General features: G+C 38.3%; 1 protein-coding gene across 4 annotated transcripts in view; it reads right to left on the bottom strand.

Moving 5' to 3' along the window:
* The window catches only part of RAPGEF6 (Rap guanine nucleotide exchange factor 6), a 235,071-nt gene that overhangs the window by 100,888 nt on the left and 114,736 nt on the right, over positions 1-19,447 (bottom strand). For all 4 annotated transcript variants that reach the window (XM_061150833.1, XM_061150834.1, XM_061150831.1 and 1 more), the window contains exon 7: positions 7,610-7,741. In XM_061150833.1, the coding sequence (XP_061006816.1) occupies positions 7,610-7,741 (132 nt within the window). The remainder of the gene's footprint in view (positions 1-7,609; positions 7,742-19,447) is intronic.

Here is a 19,447-nt window from a genome sequence, read left to right as displayed (position 1 = left end):
TTTTCGCCATTAACCTAGAAGTTTTATTATCAGTGCTGTATAGTTGGAGAAGTCCTGAGACTACTGGAAGAATAAAACTGAAATCCAGAGGCAGGAGACTTAAGCCCAAAACATGAGAACACCAGAAAACTCCTGACTACATGGAACTTTAAGTAATAAGAGACTGTCCAAAAGCCTCCATACCTACACTAAAACCAACCATCACCCAAGAGCCAATAAGTTTTAAAGCAAGATATACCACGCAAATTCTCCAGCAACGCAAGAACATAACCCTGAACGTCAACATACAGGCTGCCCAAGGTCACACCTAACACATAGACCCATCTCAAAACTCATTACTGGGCACTCCATTGCTCTCCAGAGAGAAGAAATCAAGTTCCACACACCAGAACACCAACGCAAGCTTCCCTAACCAGGAAGCCTTGATAAGCCAATCGTCCAACCCCACCCACTGGGTAAAACCTCCACAACAAAAAGGAACCACAGACCTCCAAAATACAGAAAGCCTACTCCAGACACAGCAATCTAAACAAGATGAAAAGGCAGAGAAATACCCAACAGGTAAAGGAACATGAAAAATGCCCACCAAGTCAAACAAAAGAGGAGGAGATAGGGAATCTACCTGAAAAAGAATTTAGAATAATGATAATAAAAGTGATCCAAAATCTTGAAAACAAAATGGAGTTACAGATAAATAACCTGGAGACAAAGACTGAAAAGATGCAAGAAATGTTTAATAAAGACCTAGAAGAAATAAAAAAGTCAATTAAAAATGAATAATGCAATGAATGAGATCAAAAACACTCTGGAGGGAACCAAGAGTAGCATAACGGAGACAGAAGATAGGATAAGTGAGGTAGAAGATAAAATGGTAGAAATAAATGAAGCAGAGAGGAAAAAAGAAAAAAGAATCAAAAGAAATGAGGACAACTTCAGGGACCTCTGGGACAATGTGAAACGCCCCAACATTCGAATCATAGGAGTCCCAGAAGAAGAAGACAAAAAGAAAGGCCATGAGAAAATACTCAAGGAGATAATAGCTGAAAACTTCCCTAAAATGGGGAAGGAAATAGTTACACAGGTCCAAGAAACCCAGAGAGTCCCAAACAGGATAAACCCAAGGCGAAACACCCCAAGACACATATTAATCAAGTTAACAAAGATCAAACACAAAGAACAAATATTAAAAGCAGCAAGGGAGAAACAACAAATTAACACACAAAGGGATTCCCATAAGGATAACAGCTGATCTATCAACAGAAACCCTTCAGGCCAGAAGGGAATGGCAGGAAATACTGAAAGTAATGAAAGAGAACAACCTACAACCTAGATTACTGTACCCAGCAAGGATCTCATTCAGATATGAAGGAGAATTCAAAACCTTTACAGACAAGCAAAAGCTGAGAGAATTCAGCACCACCAAACCAGCTCTTCAACAAATGCTAAAGGATCTTCTCTAGACAGGAAATGTAGAAAGGTTGTATAAACGTGAACCCAAAACAACAAAGTAAATGGCAATGGGACCACACCTATCAATAATTACCTTAAACCTAAATGGGTTGAATGCCCCAACCAAAAGACAAAGATTGGCTGAATGGATACAAAAACAAGACCCCTATATATGCTGTCTACAAGAGACCCACCTCAAAACAAGAGACACATACAGACTAAAAGTGAAGGGCTGGAAAAAATATTTCACGCAACGGAGACCAAAAGAAAGCAAGAGTTACAACACTCATATCAGATAAAATAGACTTTCAAATAAAGGCTGTGAAACGAGACAAAGAAGGACACTACATAATGATCAAAGGATCAATCCAAGAAGAAGCTGTGGTACATATACACCATGGAATATTACTCAGCTGTTAAAAAGAATTCATTTGGATCAGTTCTAATGAGATGGATGAAACTGGAGCCCATTATACAGAGTGAAGTAAGCCAGAAAGATAAAGAACATTACAGCATACTAACACATATATATATGGAATTTAGAAAGATGGTAATGATAACCCTATATGCAAAACAGAAAAAGAGACACAGAAGTACAGAACAGACTTTTGAACTCTGGGGGAGAAGGTGAGGGTGGGATGTTTTGAAAGTACAGCATGTATGTTATCTATAGTGAAACAGATCACCAGCCCAGGTGGGATGCATGAGACAGGTGCTCGGGCCTGCTGCACTGGGAAGACCCAGAGGAATTGGGTGGAGAGAGAGGTGGGAGGGGGGATCGGGATGGGGAATACATGTAACTCCATGGCTGATTCATGTCAATGTATGACAAAACCCACTGAAATGTTGTGAAGTAATTAGCCTCCAACTAATAAAAAAAAAAAAACAAAAAAAAAAAAACAACTGGAAATAGAATTGCCATATGACCCAGCAATCCCACTTCTGGGCATACACACCAAGGAAACCAGATCTGAAAGAGACACGTGCACCCCAATGTTCATCGCAGCACTGTTTATAATAGCCAGGACATGGAAGCAACCTAGATGCCCATCAGTAGACGAATGGATAAGGAAGCTGTGGTACATATACACCATGGAATATTATTCAGCCATTAAAAAGAATTCATTTGAATCAGTTCTAATGAGATGAATGAAACTGGAGCCGATCATACAGAGTGAAGTAAGCCAGAAAGATAAAGACCAATACAGTATACTAACACATATATATGGAATTTAGAAAAATGGTAACGATAACCCTATATGCAAAACAGAAAAAGAGACACAGATGTACAGAACAGACTTTTGGACTCTGTGGGAGAAGGCGAAGGTGGGATGTTGTGAGAGAACAGCATCGAAACATGTATATTATCAAGGGTGAAACAGATCACCAGCCCAGGCTGGATGCATGAGATAAGTGCTCGGGGCTGGTGCACTGGGAAGACCCAGAGGGATGGAATGGAGAGGGAGGTGGGAGGGGGGATCGGGATGGGGAATACATGTAAATCCATGGCTGATTCATGTCAATGTATGGCAAAAACCACTACAATATTGTAAAGTAATTAGCCTCCAACTAACAAAAATAAATGAAAAAAAAAAAGATAAAAAATTTTTTTTAAAAAATGGAAATAGGCAAAGGTAACTGAGACTTTGACACAGATAATATTCTTAACAGAAATATTAAAGACAAGTGGAAGAAAACATGTAGCAGCTCAAAGCTAGCTGAAGTATCAAAGGAACTTCCTGGTGGAAAGGTGGCACCAGAGCTTTGGAGAAACGGGCAGTAGAACTCTGAATTAAGGAATCATGCTGCCATGAAGTGGAATTTTTGCATCATGTTTCCTTTCTATATCGAAATAAAAAAGCTAAGTGGGGGATATATGTGTGTCTCAAGTTATTTAAAAATAGATTGATGCAAAGTGCTTTAGTTCAATAATTAACTTTTATATTCATCCAGCTCTTGCAAAAGGAATCTAGAAAGCAACACTCCTTATTTCTCCTGAGTATTCTTTTAAGATACATAAAATACTCTATCAAGAACATTCTAACATCTTAATGCATCCTCTTAGTTAAATTTTAAGTTAATCTGATTAAAAATATATCCATACTGAACCAATTACTTTCATTTTTTCCAAACTGTGATAAAGCTTTATTTTGAACTTTAAGATCTACGAGCTTTTTATTTTTAAACAAGAACAAATGGAAGCTCTCAAGGAGGAAATGCATAGATGCATAGTCACACATTAGGTCATATAAAATGGTGTTTCTGTTAAGAACTGTTCTTAGGATGTATCTCTTCTCTTTCCCCCATTCCTCCAAATTAAAAATACAGTTGACTCTTGAAACAAGATTGGTGTTAGCAGCACCAACCCCCTCCACCCCAATTTGAAAATCTACATATAACTTTACACTCCGTCCTCTGTATCTGCAGTTCAGTACATGCAGCATGTATTAACTGAAAGAAAAAAAAAATCCACTTATAAGTGGACACTTGCAGTTCAAACCTATTTTGTTAGAGGGGTAAATGTACCTGCACATTTTGTAAGGCTCTACTTAGACTGTTACAATGTCTGATAAAGGGACTCACTTTCAAAACCTCTCAAATGCTGAAATTTGGATAACCAGGAAAACTACTTCACATGATGCTGGCCAAGTACATCATGCAAAATTCTGGGCTAGATGAATCAGAAGCTGGAATCAAGATTGCGAGGAGAAATATCAACAGCCTCAGATATGCAGATGACATGATTCTAATGGCAGAAAGTGAAAAGGAGCTAAAGAGTCTCTTGATTAGAGTGAAAGAGGAGAGTGAAAAAGCTGTCTTAAAACTCATTCAAAAACTAATATGGCATCCAGTCCCATCATGTCAAGGCAAATAGATGGGGAAACAATGGAAACAGTGGCAGACTTTCTTTTCTTGGGCTCCAAAATCACTGCAGATGATGACTGTAGCCACAAAATTAAAAGATACCTGCTCTTTGGAAAGAAAGCTATGACAAACCTAAACAGCATATTAAAGCAAAAATACCACTTTGTTAACAAAGGTCCATCTAGTCAAAGCTATGGTTTTTCCAGTAGCCATGTCCGGATACGAGGATTAGACCAAAAAGAATGCTAAGTGCCAAAGAACTGATGCTTTCAAACTGTGGTGGTGAAGAAGACTCTTGAGAGCCCCTTGGACTCCAAGGAGATCAAACCAGTCAATCCTAAAGGAAATCAACCCTGAATATTCACTGGAAGAACTGATGCTGAAGCTCCATTACTTTGGCTACCTGATGCAAAGAGCTGACTCGTTGGAAAAGACCCTGATGCTGGGAAAGACTGAAGGCAAAAGAAGAGGGTGGCAGAGGATGAGACGTTTAGATAGCATCACCGACTCAATGAACACGAATCTGAAAAACTCCAGGAGAGAGTGAAGGACAGGGAAGCCTGGTGTGCTGCAGTCCATGGGGTTGCAAAGAGTTGGACATGACTAAGTGACTGAGAAGCAACTATAATCCCACTAATCTTCTTCCACAGTTTTATTCAACTTTTATTTTTAACTATATACTCTATGCCTTCCTTAAAAATTTTTAAATGTAGAAATAATAAGGTCCATTGAGAAAAATACAAGAAAAGCTGAAGAAACATACTAAGAACTACCCACAAACCTACCATCAGAAGAAAAACAGGTACCATTTGGTAACACATCTATTGAATGAATTCATATTTACATTCCATGTATATAAGACAAATATGCATATGCTTAAGATTCTGATTTCTTTTCCTTCTGTTTTTATTTTTGTACATTTGCTTAGTTTTAACCTTTATGCTGTTTCTATCTTTTGGCTACTATTCTGTGCTTACCTTCTTTGGCTACACTTTAAAGAGTTTATCTTACATTTTTGTATATCTTACTTTAGTAATATAATAGTTTTCTTCTCTAAAATTTCTGAATTTCTGGTTTAGTTCTTGACTTTCATTATTTTGGCTCATCTGTTACTCTCCCTAAGTTATTAAAACTTATTTTCTCTTATTGGTTACTTTCTATGTTTCACAGTACCTTCTTTTACCTATGTTTTCATTTATGTGACCTTCTAGAAAATGTTAAACTAAAAGGGCAGAATACAGATTAATGGCTGCCAGCACTGAGGGATCAGGAGAAGGAACTGACTAAAAAGGAGAATACAAAATACTTTTTCAGGTGATAGAAATATTGTATGTCTTCAGGTAAGCTATACCACAGAGGGTAAATTTTGCTATTTGTAAATTACATCACGGCATCAATCATATATACAAACACACTGATGCAAGAAGTAGAAGTGATATGACTTAATGGTGAATTATGATGAGCAGGGGATAAGGCCAATACTAACTTTCAGGTTTCTGGAGACATGAAACAGTATCTTCTTCATTGTGTAATGAAGGGACTTCTTGGCTGTGCAGGAAAGTTGGCAAAGGTATCTGTCCACATTTTATGCTATGTTAAAATGAATCATTTTAAAGGTAGAATGAACTGTGGAAAGTAGACTGAGGAAGGAAAACATACAAAAGGTTGAAGCAGGGCAGCCATACTCATGGTCAGGGTCCTACAGGAGAAGACTCCAACCACACCAGCAGACAGGCTCTAGCCCCAGCCTCAGGTGTGCCATTCTGTAGGTGAACATCCTATAGGTGCTAATGTAAGCACAATTCTTCAGAGGCTCCTCCAAAATTTGCCAGAGATATACAATCCCATTGTGTACAGCCCATCTTTTATTAATAGTTCAGGGTAAAGAACTGGCCTTTCCAAGTGACCTTGAACTTCAGTTTGGTGCACTATCCTTTTGGCCCTTTTCTCATTGAGGGCTTTGCTCCTTGCTCCAAAAAGGGGATCACATCTGGTCAGAGATGGATATACTAGTGAGAAGAGGTATCATCAACACTACATCTCTGCTTTATGGTCTCTCTTTGCAAGGTCCACACATTCTCACTAATCTTGAGAAAAATCTACAACCACATCCCTTAACTTCATTAACCCAGGGTCAATCTTCCTTAGGGTTCCTTCTCTAGGAAAAACAGAGTCCAGAGAAGCACAACTCTACTCTGACTTTTAGGTATGCAACAATTCTAACTTAATCCACAAGATATGTCTTTTTGGGAGAAGGTGGGAAACACACGCAGCCCAACAACCCCATGAACACAGTTAGTGGCCCCTGAACCATCACACTGTCTTTAACATAACTTTTTAAAAACTCCCTATTCTATCTACAATAAAACATTGAAGAGGGAGAATTCCTTGTTCTACTAATAAAAGGCCAAACAATGGGATGTAGATGGCAAGTCCACAACAATAATCTTTGTAGAGAAGAGACTCACACGAATAAAACACAGAGGCCTTTTTCCATTTTGCACCTGCCTGAAAACTTCCCTTAACAGAGGAATGTAAATTTTCAAAAAACAGCTAAATCCATGTAACTAAACAGAACCACAGTCTAAAATAAAATGTTCTCCTGAGATAGCAATGGTTCTATTTCAAAAGATCAATACTATATGGTAGCCACTAGTCACACATGGTGCTTGAAATGTGCCTTATATGAACTGAGACATGCTGTATGTCAATATTCTTTGCCTTTTGAAGACTTAGTTTGAAAAAATAAAGTATCACACTCATAATTCTTAAAAACTGATTACATGTTGAAATAATAATATCCAAATATACTATGCTAAAAATATATATTATTCAAATCAATTTTACTTGTGTCCTTTTAATTTTAAACTGTGACTAATACAAAATTTAACAGTCTTCACAATATAAAGGCAACTCTAATTTTCTTCATGACTTTACTTATGGAAGACTTAAATAATCAACTAACATAAAAATCAGTCTTTTTATAAGTTCAGTTGTCTCAAGAACCATTTTCTAATGAAAGCAAATATATATTATATAGATCCACCTAGGTAGAAGAAATTAAGAACACTATATTCACATACTGTTGGACCATATTTACTCAGTCTCAAAAGATAGATCACCTCTTTCATTAGGCTTGTAAATCTGAAATGTAAATAAAGCACATTTTCTCAAAGGCTTTATGTCTGAACTTCATAATCTAATTAAAAGATATATGAATACCTAAGGCATAAGCACATGGTATTTGGCAGAATAAAAAAACATAAGCATAGCATACAAACTCCTAAAACATTACCTGATAGATATCAGATAAACTGCTGCTTCCAGAGTCACTGGCGATGCTACAACCAGACTGACTAGAAGACACATGAGTCACCTGTGGATGAGGGTTGTCTGCAATGTGCATCTTGGTAAGATCAGCTGGAAGCTGAAGAAGAAGAAAAATAGTTTAAGATAATCTAAATATGAAACATTAGCATTAGAGAGTTCTTGACACACTGTGTAACTTCTGCAACAAAATTATACGTACATTTCTTTGCAACCTCATTTCTGATCTAAATTCTCCATTTTTACAAAAATCTCAAAAAATGATAAGAACCAAATTAGTCTTCCATTAAGCAAGCCTACAATGGAAGCCCACTGATCAGTTTTCAAAAGAGACTACCATAAATAAGGGTATCTTAGAGGGAAAAACTGGCCTTTCCTTTTCCTCAAATAAAAATAATTGGCTGTTGCTACTTAAAGTATAGGAATACTATCCCCTCCCCACCCATAAACACACACACCCCTCACTAATACAAAATGGTTGGAATACCGGAATAAAGTAGCAATATCTGGAATTAAAGTACAGCATCTAGCATCAAGACTTCAGAAAAGCAAGCGTTCAATATTCCAAAATTTTGGTAAGCCTTTTTTTCATTTAATATTGTATTAGCTTATAGTTGGCCCCTAAAAAAAATTTGTTAGTAATCATAATGATGTAATGAATGTCTGTGCTAGGTATATAGCTACAAAGACACAGAAATCAATGCTTCCTCCATCTCATCTTTCATATGATTATGCTTTTATCAGGGATGAAAGTTGTACAATATAATTCACACCATAAAACTTTAAAAAATTTTACAAAATAAATGCTATAGGAGTAGAGACAAGATACAAAGCACTGTGCTCCAAAGCAGTGAGAGTTTTACATTATGATTCGATGACATATTTTCCAAATAATGTCTCTGTAACTTGCTATTCAGGGCCATTGACAGAAATCTACATTTTAGAGCAGGGTTTCTCACTGCATTATTATACAAAAATGTTAAAGAAACACGTGAATGATAGTGGAAGCTAAATATACTCTAAAGAAGAAAATGTCTAAACCTGAATTATATTATCTCAAGAGAAGCTATGGTCAAATACTAACAATAACACACAAAAAAACCACATCACTAACGTCCCCTGCCGGGAGGGTGATACAGATGAACCCGGTAATGCTTTGGATTTGGACCCCAGGCAGTATTTGTTGCTGTTGTTTAGTCGCTAAGTCGTGTTCAACTTTTTTGTGACCCCATGGACTGTAGCTAGCCAGGATTCACTGTCCATGGGACTTCCCAGAATATTGGGGTGGGTTCTCCAGGAGGGTCTTCCAGAACCAGGGATCAAATCTGAGTCTCCTGCACTGGCAGGCAGATTCTCTACCACTGCATCACTCGCAAAGTATATAATACCCTATTTGGAATCAAGACTGCTAGGAGAAACATCATCAATCTCAGATACGCAGATGACACGACCCTTATGGCAGAAAGTAAAGAGGAATTAAAGAGCCTCCTGATGAGGGTCAAAGAGGAGACTGAAAAAGTTGGCTTAAAATTAAACATTCAAAAAACTAAGATCATGGAATCTGGTTCCATCACTTCATGGCAAATGGATGGGAAAAAAAATGGAAACAGTAATATTTTTTTACTGGGCTTTCTTTTCTTGGGCTCCCTGCTATTCATGACTACAATCACAAAATTAAAAGACATTTGTTTGCTCCTTGGAAGAAAAGCTATGACAAACTTAGACAGCATATTAAAAAGTAGACATCTCTTCGCTGACAAAGGTCCATATACTCAAAAGCTATGGTTTTCCCAGTAGTCATGTATGAATATGAGAGTTGGACCATAAAGAAGGCTGCATGCCAAAGAAGTGATGCTTTCAAACTCTAGTGCTGGAGGAGATTCTTTAAGAGTCTCTTGAACTGCAAGGAGATCAACCCTGAATATTCATTAGAAGGACTGATGCTGAAACTGAAGCTCCAATCCTTTGGCCACCTGATGTGAAGAGCCGACTTACTGGAAAAGACCCCAATGCTGGGAAAGATTGAGGGCAAGAGAAGGGGGCAGCAAAGAATGAGACAGTTAGACAGCACCACCGATTCAATGAACACGAGTCTGAGCAAGTCACAGGAGCTAGTGAAGGATAGGGAAGGCTGGTGTGCTTTAGTCCACGGGGTTGCAAAGAGTTGGACATGACTTAGTGACTGTACAACAACAACAAAATAAGTGTGATCCTAAAGTAAACTGATGGTCAATTTAAAAACATCTCAATCCCTGATTTTGGATTAAAGTTACATAGGATTAATAGTGCTTCCAGTCAGCTACTGAAAGCAAACACAAAACTTCACCGTAGGAAAAAAATCATCCTGGGCATCAAGATAACAGGACAGCCTGGTGGCTCAGCTCCTCCAATGCAGGAGGTACTGGTTTCATCCCCGGGTTGGGAGATCCCCTAGAGAAGGAGAAGGCAACCCACTCCAGTATTGTCTAGAAAAACCCTATGGGCAGAGGAGCCTGGTGGGTCACAGACCATGGAGTTGCACAAGAGTAGGACACAACTTAACAACTAAACAATCGGCCTCAGATTACTTAAAAAAAAATTTATGCACAATATCCATTGCTCAAATAAAACCAGGCACATTAGGAGACAAGATGGCATTCATGCAAACTAAGAGAAGTAATAAAACCTAGAAACCCATGAAGAGAAAACTTTCAATAATGGAGTTATCAGATACAAATTCTAAAACAACTGTATTTAATAACATATACCAGGGGTAGATGGTTAAAGCATCTGCTTGCAATGTGGGAGACCTGGGTTTGATCCCTGGGTCAGGAAGATGCCCTGGAGATGGAAACAGCAAACCCAGGCAGTTTTCCAGTACTCTTGCCTGGAAAATTCCATTGATGGAGGAGCCTCATAGGCTACTGTCCATGGGGGATGCAAAGAGTGGGACATGACTAAGCGACTTCACTTTCACCTTCACCAGGGGTTAGCAAACATTGTCTTTAGAGGACTTAAGAGTATACATTTTAGGTTTCTGTAGGCCACATAACATCTCTGTGGCATTATTTCTTCTGACTTTTTTTTTAAAAGAACAACTCAGCAAAATAAAATTCCAATTTACTGTTGGATGACATTGTTTCATACACACATCAAACAGGCCAAAAAAATAGAAAGCAACTTCAGAGACAAAAAAAAAAAAAAAAAAAAAAAGAACCCGTTTATCTTTGGCCTTTCTAGCCATCTCAGACAAACCAACTACTTATTGTACAGCTAAGTACATACACAAAATGCTCAGAATAAGATTGTTTTGTTGTTGCTGTTTTTGCTTTTTTCACAAGATTTTTTTCTCCTCTGAGATCATAATGAACATGAACGCACCACAAGTGAAGTCAGAGGTAGGACAGAGACTGCTCCTAAGGCTGGTTTGGTCATCTGGGGTCATTAAAAATGACTCACTCCTAACAACATGTACAAAAATGTAAAATGTAAATAAAAACACACATTTTCCTTCAACAAGTACTTTAAGAAGAAAAGCAGGGCCTTGGAAATTTTGGTTCTTTTTCTCCTTCCCTGCTACAAATTCATGTTTCAGTTTTGACTGGGTGGTAGAGAATGTGTGTCATCTTCAGGAGGCGCTCCCATGGTGGGTGCGCAGGCCTGCAGGACGCTACTCGAAGATGACCATGTTTAGATGGAGACGGGAAGTGCAGGGTGAACAGGTAGGTGATGGTGGCCTTTTTGTTTCTTTAAACTTTTTTTTTTTTTAAATGTGGACCATTTAAAATTTTTTTTTAAATTGAATTTGTTACAATGTTGCTTCTGTTGTTTATGTTTCATGTTTCTGCCCTGTGGCATGTGGGATCTTAGCCCCCCAACCAGGGATTGAACCCATACCCCCTGCATTGGAATGGGGAATCTTAATAATTGGACCATGAGGGAAGTCCCATGGGTAAGTTTAACTTTTCCTTTTTTTGTGTGTGTGCTGTCCAGTCATCCTCATCAGTCTTCTTGGTGTCAACACCATCCTCCTCATCATCTTCAGTTGCCCCTTTGACCGTAGCTGCTTCAGCCTCCTCACCTTCATCTCCTTCCTCTTCCTCACCGTAACCTTGCTCCTCCTGCTCTCCCCTCCACACCTTCTTCCTCTTTTTCATTTACCTCTTTGTCAGCCTCCTGCTCCCCACTTTGCTCATTAGCAGGTGCCTCTCCCCCATTCTCTGCCTCCTCCACAGCTCCCCTCTTCTGAGTCCCTGGTGTTAACGCTAAAGCTGCAGTCCACAGCCACAGCTGACATGATGGGGCAGGATAGTGATCCTATGCAGTGGTTTAAGAGGAAAGAAAGCGAGAGTCTGAGGAGGCTTTCCAGAAAGCCGCTGGAGGCCAAGGCAGAGGTGGCTAAAGCACATGGGAAATCACACAAGGGAACACAATGCAAAGATGGCTTTTCAAAGCAGCCAATGGGGCGACATATTTTTTTTAAACAATCTTTTTTTTTTAAACTTGGCTGTGCCATGCAGCATGTGGGATCTTAATTCCCTGACCAGGAATTGAATTTGTGATCCCTGAATTGGAAGAGAGGAGTCTTAATCACTGGACCACCAGGGAAGTTTCATAAACAACCTTTTAAAAACGTAAAAATTGGGCTTCCCTGATGGTCAGTGTTCGGGAGTCTGCCTGCTCGTGCAGCACACATAGGGTCAATCCCTGGTCCGGGAAGATCCCACATGCTGAGAGGCAGTTAAGCCCATGCGCCACAACTACTGAGCCCATGCACAGGAACTACTGGGCCTGTGTGCCTAGAACCCATCCTCTGCAATCTGAGAAGCCACTGCAATGAGAAGCCACTGCACTGCAACGAAGAGCAGATCCCATTCAGAGCAACTACAGAAATCCCATACACAGCAACAAAGAACTAGCAGAGCCACTGATTAATTAATTAATTAATTTAGATGGCCACTGTCCTTTAAAAACATAAAACTAAATAAAAATGTAAAAGTCATTCTTAGCTCAAAAGTAATTAACAGCTAACTGGCAATATCTAGCCCAGTTTAGCAATCGGGACATACATAAAGAAACATAGGTCTAAGAACTTTAGCGAAGAAAGAAAAACTAACAAAGAATGAAATGAAAGTTCTAGAATTGAGAAGTACATTATGTAAATTTTAAAAGTCAACAGATAGATTCAGTAATAAATCTGACAGAGCTAAGAAAAAGAAAAGAAAGATTGGTCTCAAAAAATGTCCAGTAAGAGACACGAAAAGTAAAAAGAATGAAGTTAGGAAAGAAAGGGCAAGAGCCACAGGAGATACAGTGAGAAAGTAGCATCAGAATGAGCAGAGTCACAGAAACAGAAGAATACTTAATGCATAGAAATGATGGCTGATCAATTTGCAAAGTTAACAAAAGATACGAAGTCATGGATCAAGTAGCTTTAAAAATTACCAGTAACATACATAAAAGCCAAACCATACTTATATACACCAAGGTAAAAGTGTTGGGGAAGGGAGGGGGGGCAGTCAGAGAAGAAGTCTTAACAGTAGTCTACAAAAAAAGAGATTACTTTGACAAGAACAAAATTAAACTGACAGCTGACTACTCAACAATTTGGAAGCCAGACAGTGGAGTGTTATCTTCAAGAGCTAGAATTCTACACCCCATAAAAACAGTTCTCAAGATGAACAAGATAGTAATTTTCAGAGAAACAAAAATGAAGAGAAATACTCCCACAGTATACCTACAATGAAGAAAATCCACTAGGAGACAGAAAATGATTCTAAAGGAAAACTTCTAGATGAAGGAAAGAAGGAAAACCAATGAAAATTGGAAATGTGTGGGTAAATCAACATGAATATTGATTATATGAAATAGCAACACAAACCAAAAGAAAGTTTATGTAGTTTTATTAATGTCAGATAAAGTAGACTTTGACACAAAAGCATTAACAGAAACAAAAGAGGATATTTCATAATGATAGAAAGATTGACACTAAATAGATATGCACCTATTGAGTAATATAGCCTCAAACTGTATTAGGTAAAATAATGATAACAATAAAAGGAGAACTACATGAATCTACAATTATGCCAGAAAAACTTTATCACAGATCTCTCAGTAACAGAATAAGTGAATAAAAAACTAAGTAAAGATACAGAAGATATGAACATAATAAACAAACTTTAAGTGTATATACATAAAATGCTGCAAGCAAAAACTACATAATATATTTTCTTTTAGGATTCATACATAAACATTCATAAAAATTGACAATACGGCAGGCCCCAACATAATTCAAAAGGTTAAAATTACAGAGAGACTATCCCATGATTACAGAGCAAGTAAGGCAAAATAATAAAACAATAACTAGAAAATTATTACGCACAGGGAAAGTATAAAACAAACCTCTAAATAGCCCACCTTTGACTGTGTGATTCACAACAAACTGTGGAAAATTCTGAAAGAGATGGGAATACCAGACCACCTGACCTGCCTCTTGAGAAACCTGTATGCAGGTCAGGAAGCAACAGTTAGAACTGGACATGGAACAACAGACTGGTTCCAAATTGGGAAAGGAGTACATCAAGGCTGTATATTGTCACCGTGCTTATTTAATTTATATGCAGAGTACATCATAAGAAACGCTGGGCTGGAGGAAGCACAAGCTGGAATCAAGATTGCCAGGAGAAATATCAATAACCTCAGGTATGCATATGACACCACCCTTACGGCAGAAAGCGAAGAAGAACTAAAGAGCCTCTTGATGAAAGTGAAAGAGGAGAGTGAAAAAGTTGGCTTAAAGTTCAACATTCAGAAAACTATGATCATGGCATCTGGTCCCATCACTTCACGGCAAATAGATGGGGAAACAGTGATAGACTTTATTTTTGGGGGCTCCAAACAAAATCACTGCAGATGGTAACTGCAGCCATGAAATTAAAAGATGCTTAATCCTTGGAAGAAAAGTTATGACCAACCGAGACAGCATATTAAAAAGCAGAGACATTACTTTGCCAACAAAAGTCCGTCTAGTCAAGGCTATGGTTCTTCCAGTAGTCTATAGTTGTTCCACATCTCATGGATGTGAGAGTTGGACTATAAAGAAAGCTGAGCGCCGAGGAACTGATGCTTTTGAACTGTGAAGACTCTTGAGTCCCTTGGACTGCAAGGAGATCCAACCAGTCCATCCTGAAGGCAATCAATGCTGAATATTCACTGGAAGGACTGATGCTGAAGCTGAAACTCCAATATTTTGGCCACCTCATGCGAAAAACTGAGTCGTTTGAAAAGACCCTGACGCTGGGAAAGATTGAAGGCGGGAGGGGAAGGGGACGGCAGAGGATGAGATGGTTGGAAGGGCATCACTGGCTCAATGGACATGAGTTCGAGTAAACTCTGGGAGTTGGTGGTGGACAGGGAGGCCTGGCGTGCTGCAGTCCATGGGGTCACAAAGAGTCGGACACGACTGAGTGACTGAACTGAATACTAAAATAGCCCACAGGTAACAAAGTCACATTGGAAGCCAGAAAATATTTAAACAGAATAAAAATTAAAATGCCATATATCAAAACTCCTTGGAATATTCAAAACTTGCAGAATAAGCTACAAGTTATTAATGATGAGAACTAAAAAAGAGAAGCAGAAAAACAAAGAGCTGTCAATAACTGGTTTCAATAATACAGAAGATAGGAGTATATTTAAGCTCAAAGATCTTTCTCTACTTAGTTTCTACTGTTTAGATACAAAGAAAAAAAATCTCATCTAGTCATGAAATAGATAGAAAGGCAAAGACTGACCATATTAATAGTTTTAAAACAACAATTGACTAGTTGGGGTTTTGGGATAAGGAAGATAGAATTCTATATTCCAAGATTCCTACAGAGCTAAGACCGAGGAGGAGGTCATCCACAAAAGTAACACACTGAACCAAAGCCACAAGAGCATGTCTACAAACTAGCTTGGTAATGATGCTTATAATGTACTGAGTAACTGTCATCCTTACTAGAGCCTAAACTTCAAGCATTATTATTATCATCCCTACCTTTCTGAAGAAGAGGAACTGAGGCAATTAGATTAAGCGACTGGCCCTAGATCACACACTCAGGAAAGCTGTGGAGCTGGAATTCAAATCCAAGTCTGTCTGATTTTAGTACTCTCCGCTATTCTCTACTTTATGCCAGAACTCTGCTGGTAACATAAAGATGAAAACAGACGAGTCTTACCTTCAAGGAGCTCAGTCTAATGGTAGAGAGAACAAACAGAGTTATATGCTTTCTAATTCATGAAGAAAACGCAGATCTTCATATAGGAATCCCCTTAATCTCACTACCCGATAGGAATAATGATGATGGTGAGTAAAGCTAACATTTGAGTGTTCATTATATTTACCAAATATGTAAACTATAGCAATTATATCCTTCTACATGCTTTTTACTGATCATCTAATCTGAGTAAAGAAGTGCAAGTGAAAGTTAGTCATTCAGTTGTGTCTGACTCTTTGTGACCCCACGGACTAAAGCCCACCAGGCTCCTCTGTCCATGGGATTTCCCAGGCAAGAATACTGGAGTTGGGGAGTGGGTTGCCATTTCCTTCTCCAAGGGATCTTCCTGAACCAGGGATTGAACCCGGGTCTCCTGCTTTGCAGGCGACTGTTTACTAACTGTGCCACCAGTAAGGGTTACTGCAAATTCAAGCACAGTGAGTAAAACAAGAATGATAAATGTGATAAATGAATAAATGTGAAAAATGAAGGCTGTAGTAATGCTTATAAAGGCTAGGGTTGCCCATGTAAATGTTATTATTTTACCCAATTTACAGATTAAGAAACCAACACCCAGAGAAGTTTATAAAGGTTGCCCATCATCACATAGCTAGGAAGCAGGAGTATTAAAATCTGAAACTGAGGCTGCCTGACTATAAATCTGTTGCTCTTTCTGATGAAGTTGTTTCCTGATATTAAGTTGGAAGTTCATGACACCCAGAACTTACTATTTTCTTTATAAGAAAGAAAACAGAAAGGAAAGTTTTCTTCCCATAGGAATTCTTGATTTCTTAAATCTTCTCCACTGTCTTTCAGCTCATCTGCCCTTTTTCCTTTCCTGACTGCAGCTAGGACTTAATAGCTGACTTTTCATCAGCAACCTCAATTAGCTTACCCCATCATCTTCCAACCTACCACGTCTGGCAAAATTTCCTATTTTTCCACACACATTTTCTATACCTGAGCTTCTGAGCTCTGTTGGAGCTCACTAATCCATGAAGACTAGTGTCAAAGTTTTGTTTGAAGGTTGAGAAGGCAGCTTAGCTAATGGCTTAAATACAGACCCATATTATGAAAGTACACAGTTTGTTGAAGGGAAATGCTTATTTACATGAAAAGGGAAAGAGATGTATTAAGAAAAGGCTAAGGGGCAGAACATAATAAAAAATGTCAAGCTACGCATTTTGAAATTAATTTCAAACAGAGAACTACTGCAATTTCTGTGAAAGGCAGCGATGTAAGATCTACATAGTATGCCTCTGACAGGCTTAACTCAGCAACATGTACTATTCTGCTAACTCAAAGTACCCTGTAGATCCAAGTAATTCTTTGGGCAATTGTTTCACATGCAGAGACTCAGACATCCAGGCTGCTTTGGTTTCCTGGCTCTGCCATCTTAACATGGGGTCACTTAAGTAATCAAAACAGAAGAAAAAAACCTGTAAAAGACTCAACACTGCCAGAAATCAGGGAAATAAAAATTAGTACAAATAACCTTTTCCCCCATCAGAATGGCAGAAAGAAAATTTGACACTACAAAATATGGGCAAGATAATGGAGGAAAACAATATTCTTATAAATTGCCAGTGGGAGCTGTGAACTGATACAGCTACTCTGGAGAGTCATTTGGGGAGTAGCCACTTTGAGGGAGCAAATGTAAGGAAATGGGCTCATTACATTTAAAAATATATAAATCTTATTCCTCAACAACTCCTCTTTGGGTACCTACTCTAAAGAAGCACACATGTGTCTGAGAGGGAATGTACCAAGACATTCGTTACAACGTCTGTAATAGTTCAAAGAAAAAGATAAGTATCACAGGAAGAACAGCTAAATTACTATACAGCTCATTATGGAATACAAAGCAATAGTTCAAGGTATAAAACAGATCTATATGTTCAAACCTGGATAGTTCTAGATTGAAAAACCAAGATTTATGATAAATGTAGACAATATGACTCGTTTTTAAAAAAATATAAACACAGTATCATGTATTTTCTGGATATATAACTTATCTAGGTTTAGGGGGAAAGATCTGGAGGAAAGTATGCTAGATAACCAACAGGAGCACTCTATAGTGAAGGTGGAAGATTGGGGCTGGTGGTCTAAAAGGAATTTTAGTTTTATTTGCAAAATCTAGCTGAGATGTTATACTTCCCTATGGAGAAAAACTGCCTTATTATTTCTAAAAATAAACCATTTGAAAAATTTCAGAACTGAAAACAAATATATACACGTGAGTACAGTAATTTCCCACCTTCCCATTTAAAAGTGTCCACAAAAACTGGAACGTGCTGAAATTCTGTAACCCTTAGCAACTAGGAGTTGCTATACATACAGTATACATTCTGACTTTTTATAAATGTTGAAATATTAAGATCCAAAGATGAGTTTTTATCAGAATGTCTTGTGAGAACATGACAAATACTGATATACTTTATTGAAAGTAGAGCCAGAATGAACATTTAACTTAAAAGCACTGGAAACAAAATACAAAGTGATATAAAATTAGATTTACAACACAAACTCCCAACATAAGGACCTGAATGTGAAGCTGAGAAATGAAGTTAAATAACCCTACGTTTTCACTTCACTCCTTTGAATGCAGCACTCACTCTATATATTCCTATTATATATCACATGTATAAACATTAACATATTGTTATACGTTTATATTTCACTTTTACTACTTAATGAAAGCCTACCATAGTGATGTCTACCCCACATATATCACGTGCTCATTTAGTATCTGTAGAACAACTGAGTGAATATTTGACTTCTAAACACTGTCAGATGGTTTCCATGGATATCTGAATAGATAAAGTCTTAGCACATACATATTCAGTATTTCAGGGTGAGTAGCATTTCCTAAACTGTGTACTGAGTTTCCTGGATCTGTTGGAGAGGTGGGGGAAGAGGAGGGTTTGATGGCTGAGTAAATCAGCAAATAATGGTATGCTATATACCCCCTTAGCTCTTTACAGCTTCTTTACAGCAAGCATGAGTGTATTTATGGAGGGTCAAAAAGTCCATTACTTTGCCAACAAAGGTTCATCTAGTCAAAGCTATGGTTTTTCCAGTAGTCATGAACGGATGTGAGAGTTGGACTATAAAGAAAGCTGAGTGCCAAAGAACTGATGTTTTTGAACTGTGGTGTTGGAGAAGACTCTTGAGAGTCCCCTGGACTGCAAGGATTTCCAACTAGTCCATCCTAAAGGAAATCAGTCCTGAATATTCATTGAAACTCTAAGCTGAAACTCTAATACTTCGGCCACCTGATGCAAAAAACTGACTCATCTGAAAAGACCCTGATGCTGGGAAAGATTGAAGGTGGGAGGAGAAGGGGACGAAAGAGGATGAGATGGTTAGATGGCACCACCGACTCGACGGACAGGAGTTTGAGCAAGCTTTGGGAGTTGGTGATGGACAGGGAGGCCTGGCACGCTGCAGTCCATGGGGTCGCAAAGAGATGGACGCAACTGAGTGACTGAACTGAAAGAAGTCTGACAAAGTAGAAATTTGTTTCACCCAGCATTTTCAAAACTTCTTTTCCCCCAATATTCATCTTA

This window comes from Dama dama, chromosome 9 (genome assembly GCF_033118175.1).
Source record: "Dama dama isolate Ldn47 chromosome 9, ASM3311817v1, whole genome shotgun sequence".
Classification (NCBI taxonomy): Eukaryota; Metazoa; Chordata; class Mammalia; order Artiodactyla; family Cervidae; genus Dama; species Dama dama.
Note: the sequence above shows the minus strand (reverse complement) of the source record. Positions and strands in the feature narration are given on the sequence as shown.